The sequence below is a fragment of the Triplophysa rosa genome, linkage group LG1 (assembly GCF_024868665.1).
Source record: "Triplophysa rosa linkage group LG1, Trosa_1v2, whole genome shotgun sequence".
NCBI classification, from domain to species: Eukaryota; Metazoa; Chordata; class Actinopteri; order Cypriniformes; family Nemacheilidae; genus Triplophysa; species Triplophysa rosa.
In genome coordinates, this window is record NC_079890.1 from 36215854 (window position 1) to 36234486 (window position 18633).

The window sequence follows — 18633 nt, forward strand, 5'->3', positions numbered from 1 at the left end:
CAACATCACAAACCCTGCTCATATTTGCCAAGATACAACAATCTAAAAACAAGATTTTGACTTTCTATAAAAAAATATATAAAACTTTTTCAAATAAGCTTTTTAAATGTTATTAAATTATTTTAAAATCAAATAGATTAATAGATTCTATCCTTAGGTTAATGCAGAAATTCTGAAACAAAATCAATACTTGCAAAAATGAAGTCTTCATTTAGCTCTTCTTTTAAAGGGGCCATATGACACGGCTTAAACGGATATTATGGTTTGTTTTAGATGTAATGCAATGTGTATACACGATTTAAGGTTCAAAAACGCTGTATTTTCCACATACCGTCCATGTTTGTATCTCCTCTTTGCCCCGCCTCTCTGAAACGCGCAGATTTTTAACAAAGCTTATCGCTCTGAAAAGCGAGGTGTGCTATGATTGGCCAGTTAACCAGTGCGTAGTGATTGGTGGAATACTGCAAGCATGTGACCAGATTTGTTGGGGTGTGGTTACACTAGTCGTTTCAGGCAGGTCTGGGTGAGCATTTGCTTTTAGATAGAATGCGTCTTTTGTTCCCACACTTTCATTTTTGCATTTTTACGTGTCTAATACATGCATGGGCAACTTATAACACACCAAAGACACAGAAAAACACGTTTTTTCGCCATATGACCCCTTTAACACAATGGTGTGTGCAAACAAACACGCACACATGCATGCACGCACACAAATCCACAAATCTATTAAATGTCCCCATTTGGATTAATGAATATTGTTTTTATACATGGCTAGTTATAATTATAACCTACCCCAAAAACCGACGAGAAATTTGATAGCATCTTCACAAAAGACGACATGCCCCAAATAATTTTTTGCTCCCTTCTGTGTGGAAATTTGTCCCCAGAAGACCCAAACATACACACAGAACTCATTCATAGATCACAAGAAAACTCATAATACACCGACCGCCTCTCTGAAAAACTGATTCTGGCATTTGTTCCGTCCTCACACATTTAACTCATTTGCTGCTAAGTTCATAAACTGCACAAGTATTTCTGAAATCCGGCGATCCCGGAGCTCGCTCAACAGCTGTGAGTCATTAGAGCCCGCGACTCTTGAATAAATTGCTTTGATGCGTCCATCCCCCTAGTTAAGACTGAAGCGAGAAAGGGGAAATTCTCAGAGATCAGTGGTTTCTACTGGTTATTTTCACGAGGACGGCTTTCCTATGGCCTGAAATAAAGAGGTGTGAAGAGGATTCACTTCATTATTAGAGAAAGATGGACGCACCAAGTTCTGCACGTGTTTAGAAATGCTATCATCTGTGAAAGAAAATTACAAAGTTCATCCAGAATCGAACCATTTACAGGGCCACATCTGTGACGGAGGGTTCGATTTCTGTCAGTCGTTCAACGTTTCCTTTCCTTTAGAAAACAACAACTGGCCAATGGTAAAACCAGGTTTACCGGTTGGTAGTCATCTAATCCGTCTAAATACAATAAAAGACCACCACAGACCACCTTTTCTTTGTGGAAAACCTCTAACTTCATTGCTCTCCGAGTGCGTTTCAGGTCAACGAAAAATAAGATCCGTAATAGAAACGGAATGACATGACCATGATCTCCAACTTCAGACATATGGCGTTGACTTCCCATCTGTGAGAAACATGTGACCCCGTGGGATTACATTTAAGCGAGGTGAGATGAGAGCTAAATCAGCTTTCTCTAATTGAAACCTTCAATCCATTATGTCTTCCAGACTCGGTCGTCGTTTACATCTTAAAGGTTACGTTGCACTGACTTTGTCGACTGAACTGTGAAACTACGTGCTTTGCAATCCCACTCGGTTAGAAAGCAATAACCGGCTCGATTGGTCTTAAACAGGCCGTAGAGTCACGTAAAAGCTTCCCGAATTCTCAGCGACTCACCGTTTTTAACTGCGCCCATCGCATGTGCCGACCCAAACATGTGCAGTCACTTTAAACGGCCGTGATTCTCGTGTTAATGTAGGAAAGAAGTTGATTTTCGTTGAATTCATCTCAGCTGTGGTGTCTTGGCGATGCTCGAGGCCGTTGTTGGGTCGTGACTGGGGAAGCATTTGTTTCGGTATCGGGCAGGTTAATAATTGCTGTCTCTTTCAAAACAACAATACAGCAATGAATGGAAGAAGTCGTATCACTAATACGTTCTCATTTGAACATCTTTTTCTCTTTGTTTTGGCCTCGTGCACACACTGAGATGGTCAACAAAGAAAGCTTTTGAAAACACTTTCCTAAACTGTACACATTTACTGTAAATAGCCACGGAGGCTGTAGGAAATGATGATGCATATTAGTCATGTGACACAGTTTTGTGACCAATTTAGTGACATGGTGAATATTTATAAAAATAAATGCTTTACAGAATTGCTAAAAAGTGACTGACATTTACATTTATGCATTTGGCAGACGCTTTTATTTTACATTGCACTATACTATACATTTGTCTCTGTGCAATTCCTGGGATAGCGCCATGCTCTTTCCACTGAGCTACACACATTTTTGAAAAACACTATTGTGGACTAAGAAAGTTTTAAATAAAAGCTTTCAATATTATGATCTTTATATGCAACAATTTGATATTAATATAAAGCTTTCTATAAACATCCAACAATAAAAAAAACAACTGAACGAAAATATGTGAATATATAAAAGCATAATTGAAGATTTTATATTAAATTCAAGTTTATTTCTACAGCGCTTTTCACTATTTTGCATTTGTTGCAAAGCAGCTTTACAGAACCCATCTCGTCGCTGTCCTTCTGAAACCTTGTATGTCCAGATTTGCTGTTTTTCAGGAAATGGAAAAAACACTGTACTTTTCAAATGATTACATACTGTGTTGTGCAAGTGGACAAGGCCACTTTTTATTATTTGTTAGATATTTGCGAAACCCAGTGACCAACAAAAGGGGGACTAATAATAATGATTTATGGCAAAAAAAAACAAAATCATGAAATATGGATATATGAGGTTTCAAAAGGACAGCAGCGATATTTCAGAACAAACAGTGGAGACAGAAAAGAGTAGAGAAGAAAGAAAGTATAGAAACAAGGAAAAGGAATGTTCATAACGCTATTAAAGAGACAGTACACCCAAAAATGAAAAATCTTTCATCGTTTCCTCAACCCTCATGTTATTCCAACCCTGTATGACTTTCTTTTTTCTGCAGAACACAAAAGAAGATATTTTAATGGATGTTGGTAACCAAACAACACTGGCCTCCATTGTATGAAAAAACCACTGAGACACTTCTCAAAATATCTCCTTTTGTGTTCCGCAGAAGAGTCACAGGTTTTGAAAGACATATGGATAAATAAATCATGACAGGATTATTTGCATGTGTATCAATATTATGCTCTATTTTAAACTCTTATAAAGCATTTTTTTCTTAAAAAAAATAAACTAAATGCGACTCCCCTCAAAGTACAGTAGCTTGTTTCTACATCACTGCAGAATAATGTGATTTTCACATTTGACTTTGGATATAAATAGCAGGCACGTGCAGACATATAGATGACTGTTTAAATTATCCTTACCTTAAACTGTCATGAAATACCATTGTGGCTCATCAGATTCCACTTGCCGTGCCAGACTCAACAACGTCTGTGGTTTTCACATTTTTCAACAACACCGCCAAAAAGTCAATGCATCACAGTCTACCTCTTTGTCATATCTGACCTACTGCAGGCTTGAACGTGTGGACAACCTAAAATATAAAGGCCACCCTTCTCCTCCAACGACTTCGTGTTAGATCTTAAAACCGGATATTTAACCCTATAAATCTCCACGTCCGTGTGGTGCGTTCGCCGCCGCGTCTCTAAGCTTCTGTATAAATCATCAAACTAGCTGAAAAGGCCGTGATGGTTTCAGCAGACCGTCCTCCACACTGTCCTTTCAATTCACACTGTTTGTACCAGTCTCGCCTTTCAAGAGCCCGTTTTTAACATCAGATTTTCCAAAGCATTCATAAGATTCTTCTTCGCTAAATCATCGCTACGCAGGAAATACTTGAGACCTGCCTAAGTTAAGGTTGGATTCAGGCGCACGGAGAGAAGATCTGGAAGTTTAAATCGTACACTTCGTTTTGATTTGGTGAGCCACAGGGAGCACAAACCAAACAAACACTTCATGATCCAGGAGGTGAGAAGTTCAGATACTTACATGGGTTCTTCAGACACGGCCGTCTCTTCTTCCAGCTCGATGGCTTGCTTGAACCACGGTGGCTTTGCTTCTACGGGAAGCTTCTCTAGAACATACCCATTATACAGAAAGTGAACTCACATTCAGCAAAATACACTTTACTTATGAACTACTTTTAAATGATTCCTGTTGATGCATTTAATTTATTATTGTTTATACGAGAATGAACAATGGCAGTACCCATTCACTTCTATTGTATGGAAGTCAATGGGTACCGCCGTTGTTTCTTTACCAACATTCTACATCATCTTTCGTGTTGTGCAGAAGGACGAAAGTCATGCAGGTTTGAAATAAAACGTGAGCGAGTAAATGATGAAAGAATTTTTATTTTCTTACCGATGGGTTTGTAGCAGGGCACTGTGACCAGGCATTCTTCTTTAATGTGCGGTTTAGTTGTGGGATTGCAGCCTCCGGCATGAAGACCTCTGTGATCGATACACAAGACCACTCTGTAGCGCAGACCCTGTCCGCATGTTACTGTGCACTAAACAGAAAAACAATGCATTAATACATGTACTCAAAAAAACGCTGGGTTGTTTCAACTCATGGTTGGGTAAAATATGAACAAACTAAATTAACCTAGAAAACATCCATTTTTAGTGTGTGGGTACACTCTTAAAAAATAAAGGTGCTCCAAAAGGTTCTTCGATGCCACAGAAGAACATTTTTTGTCTAAATGGTTCCATAAAGAACCTTTAACATCCGAAGGACCTTTCTGTATCACCAAAGATTCTTTGTGGCGAAAAAAGGTTCTTTAGATTATGAAAAGGTCAAATTTCGAAGTTCAAAATTTTTGCGTGTCACGTGATTCATGGAGCCTTCAGATAGTTCCAGGAAGTTGTTTTCTCTTTAAATGCTTCATTTCCTTCATTTTTTATTCATTAAATGACTTACGTCTTTAAATGTGTTAAAAGTTCAAAGTTCGTCACAACTGGTCTGTTTTGCAGCAGCTCCGTGCGTTACTAGTAACTTCCGGGAAATATTGAGAGGTCGCCATTGCTTCGAAAAAACTGTTCCAATGGAGTCAACAGAGTTGACGCAACTCTCTCTCTCAATGGCTCTGGAAAAGGTAAGAAAGAGATGGTTTGACTGCATGGTTCTTTGTGGAACCAAAAATGGTTCTTCTATGGCATCGTTGTGAAGAACATTTTAAGCACCTTTATTTTTAAGAGTGTAGTTGATGACTAACATGTTGAAGGACTTCAAGATTCAGGTTCAGAAATGCACACGTGTGTATTAATAAAAGTGTATATTTTAGTTTCTGTGATTGGTCACTGTTTTCTCATCATTTGGCTTTTTCAGACTTCATTCGTAATTTGTAGAAATATTCCATGTCGCTCAATTAATACGAGCTAATTCAAAGCACATGTAGAATCATTTTACAGGAATTAGAAAGAATTTTACGTGTCACATTGCCGTCACATCTGGACGTGTTAGGTCAACAACCCACATTCATTTTTAAAAAACTCAAATCATAGTTGGCAAACTGAGAAAGTTCATTTATTTATAACTGATGTGTGGTCTCATATCTAACATAACAAATCACTGCTCACCGAAGCGCTTTTCAAAATGAAGATTAACAAAGCACTTACAGACAATGTTTTAAACGCATTAACTCCCACATCAAAAAGAAAATGTGCCAAAAATCCTCAGCTGCCCTAGAGGAGGTTTTTTGTGTCCTTTGCCAACACAAGCATTTCACAAAACTTACCCCCCCAAAATTTCACATTTTTTGAAAGAAAAATGATTTCCTTGGAAAAACAAAACAACATTTGATTTATCCTCTGACCTTTAGAGTCTTGATTAGAGTGTTCATACGTAATAAGTAAACATATATTTTAGTTTTACAGTATATGTTTGGTCATTGCATGATTTTGTATGTGCTACTCAAAGCAAGGAAATGTTTCTGCGGTCCACTTCTCATTTAAAAGTTTGTTCAAGCATGTCTTCAAGTCCATGCACGCAGAAATGAGGGGGTCTGCCGCGCTACTGTTAGCAACACAGAAGCGTGAGGTGTAGAAATGTGTTTTTTAAGCTTTGGCCTCAACACCGCTATGCCGGGAGCGCCAGTTATGGTAAAGTGCTCTGTTTGAAAAGAGCTCACGCCAGACCTCCAGAAAATAAATGGCTATATTTTTCACCTCTTTTTAGCAATTATCAAGTCATTAGAAAGAGAAAGCTGTGTGGGATCAGAAACGGCAGAGACGAACGAGCCAATCACTTTTGCATGATTACGGGGTCAAAGGGGAACCGCGAGGGCGTGGAGGACAAATCCGAAAACAATATCTAGACTAAAGTTTCTCCATCGCCGTCAGGTCTAAAGCAGTTATGGGAATTCAACAGGCGACTGTAACATGCCCAAGGGTAAGCATTTATGTTTAATGCACAGATTGGTTTATAATAAGGGTGCCGACTTTATTTTCACTGAAGACAAGAAGCTGCGGCCCATGTGAAATGCGTCCTTAGAGATGAATACTTCTTACATTAGGACACAAAGACGGGACGGGACTCGATGACTAGAGTGCTTTATTATGTATATAATGCATGTGTGTTTGACAGGGTTCACAAACGGTTCATCTGTAATTGTGCTAATTGCCTTAAACGAGAGTTCACATAAAGTTCAAGCGGGAGAGACACCATGTGGGACGTCATTTAGTTTCTCCTAAAGACGACGTCCAACAATAACATTCTGAGGATCACCGTTAGACTCACGTCCAATCATTTAAACAAAACCACAAAAACAGACAAATTAATCATAATTTTCTTGGACATGAAAGTGAAATGATGCAGAATAGGTGTAAGTGTCTCAACGACGAGACGTAACAAAAGAAAAAAATGATCGAATAAAGCTCACTATTTTTTATATTTGAAAACATGCAAAAATCAAGATACATTTACTTGTGATGGGAAACAGAGATATACTGTAAGTCATGTTTTCTGAAAAATCTTTCAAAATGCTTAAAATAAGAAAAATATTTCCAATGGGGAAAGCAAATTAATCTTGTTTTATTAATCTTAAGTTTATTTTTCTTACCCCATTATTTTTACTACTCTATTTTGCTTCTCAAGTAAATGTATCTTGATTTAAGAATGTTAAGACATTTGTACAAGAAAACAATAACTTTTTTTTTTAATAAAACAAGACCTAGAGACAGATTTACTTACAGCTTGCGGCTGTGCAAACGCCTTTTTTGGCATAAAAAACAATTCTGACGGTATTTACTAAAGACGTGGACACAGCTGTTTTTGCGTCTGACCTTATGCATATCTTCTGTCATTTTCGGTCTTCGGTCAGTTTGCTTCTCAAGCTATCTTGATTTAAGAATATTTAGATATCTGTACTGATGAACAATACAAGAAATAAAGAATAAATAAATTGATGAAATACCGGAGACCACTCCTGTGCGAGCCATGTTGGACAGTCGAAGGTGTTGCATGGCTGTAGAATTGGTGTCTTTGATGCATACAGACACTTCCACTCATCTGTGGGGTTGATGTTGCCCTGCATGTCCTCCTCTACACAGGAAACCGAGCGGCTTTGCATTCCACCCCCGCAGGAAGTGGAACAGGCCGTCCACGGGCTGCTCTCCCACCTACAACATACACATACACCGTAAACATCACAGACTTTATACTGATTCATGCAGCTTACGGTCCGTGTTGTGTGGTCATACAATCTGAGAATTATTCTCACAGGTAATATTCACAAAGTGAGATGACAACAAAATGCATTTTTACGGCACCGCATTACCAAAACAACACGCAGGAGAACAAAACAGCCGTATACCCATCACTACTTTATTGTTCTGTCCGTGATGCTTTTACAGGAGACAAATGAATCCGCAGTTTCGCTCCAAGGCTTTATTCACTCTCAGTCTGGCTTTAGTCCCATGAGTTCTTTCAATGCAATACAATCTTGACGTGTTTTGAGTAAGAATGCTTGATAAGTTACTCGTCAAACTCACTCTCAGGTGGACAGATTGGCCGCAAGGGACGAGGGGAAGTTACAGTTTATGGGATGAAGGTTGAAATACATACCGTGGTAATGGGTGATAAAGGTCATACGGCATGATCTGCTTGTAGCCATCACTGAAATAATAGAAAAGTTATGTAGAGATCAAAGGAATGTCATTTTGGATGCAATATGAGATACAAGGTTATTTTAGTTTACTAAAATAAAAATGTTGAAAACGTTTCTTTTCGCTGAAATCAAATAAAATATTGACCTAAAATGATTGGAAAAGCTTGCACTAAATGAAAAAATTAAATGTTGCCTCAAAATAAACTGAAATAAGCTTAAAGCACTAAAATTATATATAATAATAAATAATAATAATAATAATAAACAAAAACTAAAACTAAAATAAAACTAAAATTAATTAATCTTATATAGCAACATAAAAATAATTATAAAATGACAAAAGCATTCACCAAAATTGCTAAAACTTTAACTAAAATTAACAAAAAATCTAAAAATAAAAGCTCAAATCTAAACTATAGTAACAACTACATGTATGATGAGATTCAGGTTCATTTTTCACTTGAATTGTTTTTTCATCTGACATTCAGTGAATTCTTCATTTTAGAGGATTTGATGACATAAACAAGCTGAAGGAAACTAATTTGCACATTTAGCATAGTAATTTAAGTTAATTTTTCTATTTTTATTTAAAAAGGGGGCTTGTATTATATTTACATTTTTATTCAAGTGACTTACACTGTATTCAAGTCATACATTTTTATCAGTATGTGTGTATCAGTATGGAACTGAACCATAGGCTGTATAAAATATGGATGTAGTGTCCGTGACGTCACCCGTAGGTTTCTGAGAAGCTGTTTTGAAGCTTAAAGTGGGCGGAGCCGGCCGTCGCCATCTTAGCTGCGAAAATCGAAAATGGGTAAAGAGGCAGGACATGGGTGGAGCTGAGGCGCCTGGTGTGCTGAAACCACTTGTCACTCAAGTGGCCACTCAACTAATTTGCAGAATTTTAAGGCTTAATAGAAGTTAAACAGGTCAGTTATAAAAAATCACCCTCCTCACAGTTAGCTATATAGACCAAAATCAATTCATGTAACAGGCTGTAAACATGTTTTTTCTGCTGTAAAGTTGGGCATTTTAACAGCATGCTCTCTTTTGGAGCCAGTCTCTAGCGACCATTCGATGAATTGCAGTTTAAGGCTGTGTTCACACTTGACTTTTTTTTTAAGCTGCTAACGTCTGTTTTACATTATAATCCTATAGGGTAAACCTTTTTTTCATAAAAAGTCCTGAGCGCTTTTTTAAACGCCAGCGTCTTTTTCTGCAGCCCAGAGCGTCTTTTGAGGTTGAAAACAGTTCAACTTTTCTGAAAAAAAAACGCCCTACGTCAAGCACCTTTTTCACAGCTAACCAATGACAGAGACCTGTCGTTTCCATAACAACATGCGAGGAAATGCTATTGGTCGAGAAGGCTCAAACTCAAAAAAATAAAATGGAGGCCGAAACGCCGGTTGGAGCAGAGTTTTGTATAAATGTAAGTTTAATTTTCACAGCGAGAAATTAGTATTGTAGCTTTTAAATATGTGATTGGTTATTGCAAAGACGCTCTCTGTATATAATTCAAATAGAATTCTGTTACGCTGCCTATGAAGCCTGTCTCGCTAAGCTGCCTTCATGCACAAATGCTATCTTTGAACATTGCCGGGTGCTATTTGTGGTTAACTAAAAACTTTTTTTTGTCTAAAAAGAAGTCACGTGTGAACACGGCCTAACACCATGTCTACACCCGAAACGACCGGCGCGATGCGACACGACAAAAGACATTAGAAACGCATTAGAACCCATTACAATTTAAAATTTTGTCCGCACTGGATTCGGTGTAAGTCACTTCTGTGTTGGCTTCACGAGAGAGATCAGAAGGTTGCCACTTGAACTGAACCCATAATCTTTGTACTCCACTAATTGAGTAACATGAACTATTTGTACGCCTACCCTTACAAAAAAAGAAGTTTTTTTAAGTGTGCTATTACTTCTATACTTCTAACAGTATACCTATACTTATAAGTAGTATAGTTTTAGTACAAACAAAAAACAAACAAGTACTAGATGTGTACTTTAAAACTGAAAAGTACACTTTCATAAACTAAAAAGTAAGCCAGTTTAGTCCTACATAATATGAAAACAGTTGCAAGTACATGGTACATTAATATACAGTAAGTATATTTACTAAATAAAATATACTTAAAAATATACCTGAATTTAATTATACTTAATAAAATGAACTTGAAGTATATTATTTTCTATAAGGTCAGTTTCCATTCAGAAACCAACATCTTTTTTTTTCAATTTCATTTTCATTTTCCATCTCCAGGCAGGTTGTTATAGTGAATATAATCTTGGCTAAAGTTGTTGCAGTGTTTTTTATTCAGTAGTTCATTACACTCACATGGCAGGACATGGGTCCATATTGCACTCCTGTAGTTTGGGTTTTGGTTTGATGTTTTCAGGGTAAAAGTGGCAGTACTGATCCACTACCACACGGTTACTGCGAAGATCATAACATTCTGCTGACGTCAGCTGATATCCTGTGACAAAAAAAAGAGTTAGCGATGTTGACGCTGGCAGTGAAAATGATTTAATGGGACTCTCATTCTTCACTCTTCATGTTGCGTCAAACCCATATGACTTTCTTTCAACCGTAAAACAAAAACACTAACTGACTCTGTCCTCTTTTACTTTCATTATATGGTAAAACAATATTTAAATTTTAACAGCTGTGGAACAATATGAAGTTGAATAAATGACAGGCGAACTAACCCTTTAACCAAACCTGATGTAAAATATGCACAACATAAACACACTAAAATTTACCTCTCTAAAGATAACATGGTCACAGCTCGTGACATACAGTTGTATTGAATGTTACGAGTTATTGTGAGGTCATTGTCTCACCGCCTCCGCAGGTGACCGAACATGGAAAGAAGTCTGTCTCTCTCCAGCGATGCATAATGGGCTGATAAAAGATGAACTGGACCACGCTGTCCGCTCCGTTTGTGTATTTAATCTAAAGCAGCAGAAACAGAGAGCAGGCTTCATTACTAAAAATGTTAAAACATTATGAAACTGTTTTGAGCATCTACCAAATGCATAAACAAAATAAAAGTGTCTACCAAATGCATCAAGAAAATAGATAAATGCTATAGGCAATAATATAAATAAATGTGTCAATGTCATAGGCTCATCATACAATTATGAAATATATCAAAAGATGGTACAACGTGTCAGAGCTGTTAGCTCATGGCGTCCCATTATATCTTCCTTAAATATACAAGCTTTTTGGTAGACAAAATTAGTATTAAATCTGCCAAGATATTTAAATGACGTGCAAGGAGTGGGATGTAGAAAATGTGTTAATGGAAGCCATTTAAATGTAATGTACTGTAACAAAGATATTAATATTAACAAGATGAGCCACTGCCGTTACAATTAATAGGGAGGAATGCAACGCTTAATATGGCCGCTCTAGCGAAGGAAGTCCCGCCTTCCAGTGAAACGAGCCAATCGACGATTCTTTGGGGCGGGGCTCTCGTGAGGCGCGCGCCAGCCTGTGCGTAGGCGCAGTAGATGATTTTTAGTGCAATTTAAGCTTAGCAAACCAAAGTTATGGTACAGTTCATGTCAGGTTTAATTATTGATAGGAAATATGCTGTTTAATTGTGATTTTTGCCAGCGATTTGAAAAGTATCTGCCTTTCCCCAGTCAAGCAGATAGGACTGTTGATTTGCCATGACGTAAATAGCTGCCCAGAGGCGTTGCAAACATGGCCGCCGAGTGGCACGACTTCCGTAAACTGACTTTGGCTGTAACTAGGAGATAATCAATAATCATTTCAACACTTCATTTAACAAACGATAAGGAAATTGTGTATTATTATAATCTTTGTGTAGCTCAGCTGGTAGAGCATCCGGAGTAAACAGGTTGCAGGTTCCTACGAAACACACATTCTAATAAGAAATGGTATACCTTTCATGCACTGTAAATTTGCATTATGAATTCTGCTCTAATGTTGAACTATTTGCTTTTAAACAGGTTTTTTTTGGCTATCTAGTCAGTTACAGGTTGCATTAAGGGGGGCTTTCTCATTCTCAACATTTGAGAAGACAAAAAACAATAAGCCAGGATAAGTCATCAATATTTCTGGAAGAGGAATTGAACTTTTGCCTTTATATCGCCATCTCTGTTTGAAACACAAAATTACAGGTGACTTTGCGTGTGTATCTTGAAGTAAAATGTCATTATTGTAAATTAATATTCAAAATTATAAATCATAATTATAATCTTATCGTTAAAAATCAGGGTGAGGTTTTATTCTATTTTAACAGAAAACAATGCAGTTGTTAATGTGTCATTGTTTAGGAGTAAACCAGCACACAGATGGACTTTAAGTTTCTGGAAACAACCATTCCAACCCTCACATTATTACTCTGATATGAATACATTCAGCACAGATGTAGAATATCTGCACATGAAATGAAGTCATGTAAATGATCCCTGCCCGTGCCTGGCGTGAAAATGTTTACATCTGAAAGCTGTATACGCACACGTCTCTCCAATGTGTTAGAAATTTCCACGAAAAGCCTTTAAAACCGAGCTCGAGCTGATTTAAGATCTGCTATCACGAAACCAAACAATCTGGAGATCTGTTGTTATTCCTCACAGGGGTCAGCTATCCCAGCGGTCTGTGAGCGGGATTATGGACACACACATGCTTGGACAGAGTAATGCCTCATGAAGAAAGAGACGTGGCAACAACAGCTCGCAATTTAACGCACTTGAAGAAACCGTATTCTTTCCTCTCCGTACACTAATCATGGCAGTTACGATGACCTCCTGCTTGCTAATGAAATACAGACCTACACAAAAAAACCTTGCTGTCCTCAAAAGACCACGGTGAACTGGATTTGACCTCTTCTGTCTTCAGGATCATAAAGCACAAATGATTTCCCTTCTGCTCATTGTCAAAAAGTAAAACGTCACAGGTTTTAATCTCCACCCAGAGAGAGAAAGTGCACGGAAGGCGTTCCTACACAAATAAACCTGTGAAGCCGGTCACATTCCTTGGCTGTGACAAAAGTGTTTCATAGGATGCTGCGATATCGCTCCCCGTGCATCCCAGCGAGCCAAACCCGGAGCGAGCGAAACACCCACCACCTCCAGGCTTTCATCTGTTAATAAAGCCATCTATTGAAAACATACCTCGAGCCCGAAAACATACGTTTCCTCTCCGACTCCCTGTTAATCCCAGATGGGTTGCGCGACAAAGCTTCGGAGGTCATTTTTTGGATGCTAATCCTTCATCGCGCTCAATGAATGAAACTCAACCCATCTGAGGGATTTTCAAAGCACTTCCAATACGAGGTTAAATTACATAGCACGCTTCAACACAGATGTTCTATGCCTGTCACAAAAGAACGTTGCTTGGTTGTACACAAAGAAATATATTTGGAAGAATGTTAGCAACTGAGATTTCTGGGTCACCATTGACTACCATAGTAGAAAGAATGATACGTTTTTTTTGTTCTGTTGAACACAAAAGAAAATATCTTGAAGAATTTAGGAAAACAAACAGTTCTGAGGCACCTTTGACATTTTAATGGCAGCAGTGTTGGGTGTAACTAGTTACTAAGCAATTAGTTACTGTAATTAAATTACTTTTCACTTGAAAAAGTAAAGTAAGGGATTACTCTTATTTTTTCTGTAATTTAATTACAGTTACTTCTGATGTAATTAAACTAAATACTGTGTGTAATATACAGTATGTGTTCCGTGCTTTAATGTATCATTCTCACATTTGTAATACATTGGTCAGTTAATAAGAGTACTTTATGTTGTTTATAGTGCTGTCAATCGATTAAAAAAATTAATCGGATTAATCACACATTTTCTGTGATTAATCACGATTAATCGCACATAACAATAATATTTTAAAATATACTTTTACATTTTAATAATTTCACATTTAATCTTCAAATTGATGTAGAAACAACATATTTCTTTAACAGCGTCATTTTATGAATGAAAGAAAACATTTTGATATTAGTACTGCAATTGATGTCTGTCACGGTCCCACCGTCTTGTTTATGAAATTCTAGTCGTGTGGTGGGATCGGGGCAGAGTCCTTGTGTTTTATGTGGGAAGGCCATGAGATGTTTATGTTTTTACCTCTCATGTGTTTTTCCAGTGTCTCGTCTCTGTTCCCGCCATCTCGTTTCCTCGTTATCTTTCCCTGAGTGTTTAATGTCCCACACCTGCCCCATGTAATTATCCCTCGTTTGTCTTCCCTATATATACCCTCTTGTTTCTTTGTCCTGTGCTCTTGTATTACGTTTATGTATGTGGCGTGCGTTGTGTATACGCTCATGTTCCTATGTTCCTGTTGTATGCCTTGTTCGTGAACTGTGTGTTTTGTGTTTTTGCTTTAGTTGTCCTGCCTTGTTTTATTTTAAGACGTTGTGTCGAGTTTCTGAGTTAGGTTTTTGCTTCTCTTTGATTTTACATTTTGCCCCCACGTGGGAAGTCTTTTGTTTTGTGTGTATATATATATATCAGTTTCGTTTTCCCCATTGTGGGTGTTTTTGTTTGTGTTTTTGTAAAATAAATATATCTGTTAACCCCTTCACTGCCTTGCCTGCGCTTGGGTTCTTCTTCCCACCAGTCGTGACAGAATACAAGAGCCATCATTGAACCCAGCAGGCAAGATGGAGGCTAGGCGATCCAGGCAGGCCCATCTCCTCTGCGGTCTGCGACAGGGCTACTCCGATGTCCTGGAGTTCGCAGATCGATTCTTCGAGACCGCAGGGGAGATGGTCCATGACGAGACTGAGCAGATGGCCCTGTTCAACGGCGGACTGAATGAGCCGCTGTCTCGGGAGGAGATGAGGATGCTGAGACCGCTGGGCTTCACGGACATGATTCGTATGCCATGAATCGGCCGGAGCCCAGGGTCTCAGCCCAACCCAATCCATCTCCCCTACCCGTGATCCCGGAGGGTCCGTCATGGAGATGGGGTCATCGGCATGGCCGCACCGTCCGCCTCTTCCCCGGCAGCTCTTCCTCGCCCATCAGCATCCGTGGCCGGCGCAGACGAAGGGAGTCGTGGGACTCCCCATCCGACTCTTCCGGTACGGAGCTAACCGGGTTCCCCATCGCTTCTCAGCAACCGGCCACACGTTCTGTGGGCCGGTCGAAGAAGAAGAGCCGAGGAGGGGGGCACCACCCAGGCCGGTGGTCCAGCCAGCGTCCAGTCCGGTGCAGCCGGCGTCCAGTCCGGTGCAGCCGGCGTCCGTCCAGTCTTGTGTCTAGTCTTGTGTCCGAGTCCTGTGTCCAGTCTTGTGTCCAGTCTTTTGTCTCAGTCTTTTCAGTCCATGTGTCTCTGTGTCCAGTCCAGTCGCTGGTCGTCCGTGTCCAGTCATGTGTCCAGTCCGGTGATCCAGCCGGCGTCCAGTCCGGTGATCCAGCCGGCGTCCAGCCGGCCTTCCAGCCGGCGTCAAGCCTGTCCAGCCGGCCTTCCAGCCGGCGTCAAGCCATGTCCAGCCGGCCTTCCAGCCGGCGTCAAGCCCTGTCCAGCCGGCCTTCCAGCCGGCGTCAAGCCTGTCCAGCCGGCCTTCCAGCCGGCGTCAAGCCCTGTCCAGCCGGCCTTCCAGCCGGTCCCTGGGAGACTCCCAGGGCCAAAGACTGTCCCCCCAGGACTTCCTAATCCCCAGGACTCGCGCCCTCGAGCGCAGCCGGGGACTGGGACTTCTTCCCACCCCCATGGACTGCCCCCTATGGGCCCTGTGTTTGGCCCCCCCCTCCCATGTTTGTTGTTTTTGTTGTCCCACCCCAGTCCTGTGGTCTTGTTGTCATGTTTGCCCCTTGTCTTGTTCACCATGTTTGTCTGGTTTTTGTCTTTGGTCCAGTCTGTCAGGTCTTGTTAGTCACCCCTTGGTGAACACCTGGAGGTGTTCATTAAGGGGGGGGGGGCTCTGTCACGGTCCCACCGTCTTGTTTATGAAATTCTAGTCGTGTGGTGGGATCGGGGCAGAGTCCTTGAGTTTTATGTGGGAAGGCCATGAGATGTTTATGTTTTTACCTCTCATGTGTTTTTCCAGTGTCTCGTCTCTGTTCCCGCCATCTCGTTTCCTCGTTATCTTTCCCTGAGTGTTTAATGTCCCACACCTGCCCCATGTAATTATCCCTCGTTTGTCTTCCCTATATATACCCTCTTGTTTCTTTGTCCTGTGCTCTTGTATTACGTTTATGTATGTGGCGTGCGTTGTGTATACGCTCATGATCCTATGTTCCTGTTGTATGCCTTGTTCGTGAACTGTGAGTTTTGTGTTTTTGCATTAGTTGTCCTGCCTTGTTTTATTTTAAGACGTTGTGTCGAGTTTCTGAGTTAGGTTTTTGCTTCTCTTTGATTTTACATTTTGCCCCCACGTGGGAAGTCTTTTGTTTTGTGTGTATATATATATATGAACGACTGGACCTCGGCGTTGCGTTTTGCCGCGTCCACAGTTTAGAAGCTGTCTATTCCATTGAAGCGTCAAAGCAACTGTTTCAATAAATCGCGCTTAAGTGGTTTAAAAGCCTGTACACGAATAAGAGCGTGATTACATAATGTAACGCTAGACAAAAAATGTCAAAACAAACGGATGCTGCGTTAATTGCGTTAAATATTTTTCACGCGTTAATTTGAAAAAATTAATCGCATGCGTTAACGCGTTAACGTTGACAGCCCTAGTTGTTTATATTATTTATTTGAAGAATTGAAGAATGAAAACGTAGAAAACAAATGTATAGTATAATGCAATGTAAGTCGCACAAAAGCGTCTGCCAAATGCATAAATGTAAATGTAAATGAATAAAAAGAGCCGTTTCATGTCTATCCTTGAATCACTTAACTAATCAAGGTTGATGTAGGATATAGAAAGTAATTAGTAATAAGTAACTAAATACTTTTTGGAGAGAATAATTTGTACAGTTATCTAATTACACTATTGAATATGTAATTAATAACTAGTAATTCATTACTTTTACAGAGTAACTTACCCAACACTGAATGGCAGTCATTGGTGCCCCAGAAATCTCAGTTGCTAACCTTCTTTCAAATATCTTTCTTTGTGTTCAACAGAACAAATATTTAATACAAAGAATTTATACAGGTTTGGAACAACTTGAGGTTGGGTAATTCATGACAGAATTGTCATTTTTGGGTGAACTATCCCTTTAACTTTTAAATAAATGTGACTTTTGTAGGTTGCAATTCGTCACACTAATACAAACGGTTAAAAGAGACCGAAATGTAACATCCGCTCACACATTTATTTACAATGGAACGACTGTCTTGCCGTTTTTAATGAGTTTTCCACTTTGTGGAGCCTCTCCGAGAACTGGCTCTCGTCCTGGTGTCAGATTAGAAAATTAGGCACTTATTACGTCTCAGATTTCTGTCTCCTACATTCCTATTTACTGTGTGATTTGGACGTGTTTCGGAGATGTGGGTGGACTTGTTTTCACTGGCATTTTCCAAACGTGGATGGTTTCAGTTTGAACGGCTGTCCACTCTTTTGTGCCTCTATAAATCTAAGATGGCCAGCGCATGAGTGTCGCTCACACAATGGGGTGAAACTGTAAGCCAATCGGTGGTTCAAAGGATGCGAGCCAGGAATATACTGTAAGTATCTATTAGGTGTCGAGGGATGAGAAGTATGTGAAGATGCCAGGGGATTCCAGAGAGCAAGTGCCAAATTATCCATTGGGTTTTCCATGTGAGCAGCATTGAGAGTATATGTCCAAAAGTAGGTGTGATCTGCTTAAAAATATATGAAAAGATTTAAATGTGGTTAAAAGTGCAGATGTCTGTGTTTTGAAAGTACACTCAAAAGAAATGCTGTTTTTTTTCTACCTATGGTTGGATAAAATAAGGACAAACCCAACCGTTGGGTCAAAAATGGACATTTTCTAGGTTAAAGGGATTGTTCACCCCCCCTTTAAAAAATTAGGCATCATTTATTCACCTTCATGTCATTAAAAACCAATATATGACTCTTTCTTCCGAGGAACACAAAAGAAGATATTTTTGAGAAATGTCTCAGTTGTTTTGTGTCCATACAATGGAAGTCAATGGGGACCGATGTTGTTTGGCTACCAACTTTCTTCAAAATATCCCCTTTTCTGTTCTGCAGAAGAAAGAAAGTCATACAGGTTTGGAATGAAATGAGGATGTGTTAAAACCAATGGTTGGTTTTGTCCATTTGTCCACTTGCACTCTTTCAAAAGGCTGTTCTACAGTACATTGGAAAAAAAGCATTGCTTCCATTTTCACCAGCTAATCTGGAAAACTAGTTTGTCAAAATCTACGAAATACTTCAAATACAAAGGTGAAAG

General features: G+C 39.4%; 1 protein-coding gene across 5 annotated transcripts in view; it reads right to left on the reverse strand.

Moving 5' to 3' along the window:
- LOC130556586 (ADAMTS-like protein 1) overlaps positions 1-18633 on the reverse strand; it is a 139455-nt gene that overhangs the window by 18132 nt on the left and 102690 nt on the right. For all 5 annotated transcript variants that reach the window (XM_057337740.1, XM_057337731.1, XM_057337751.1 and 2 more), the window contains 6 exons: positions 11158-11269; positions 10652-10790; positions 8265-8315; positions 7615-7819; positions 4563-4710; positions 4188-4272 (listed from right to left, as the gene is read on the reverse strand). In XM_057337740.1, the coding sequence (XP_057193723.1) occupies positions 4188-4272; positions 4563-4710; positions 7615-7819; positions 8265-8315; positions 10652-10790; positions 11158-11269 (740 nt within the window). The remainder of the gene's footprint in view (positions 1-4187; positions 4273-4562; positions 4711-7614; positions 7820-8264; positions 8316-10651; positions 10791-11157; positions 11270-18633) is intronic.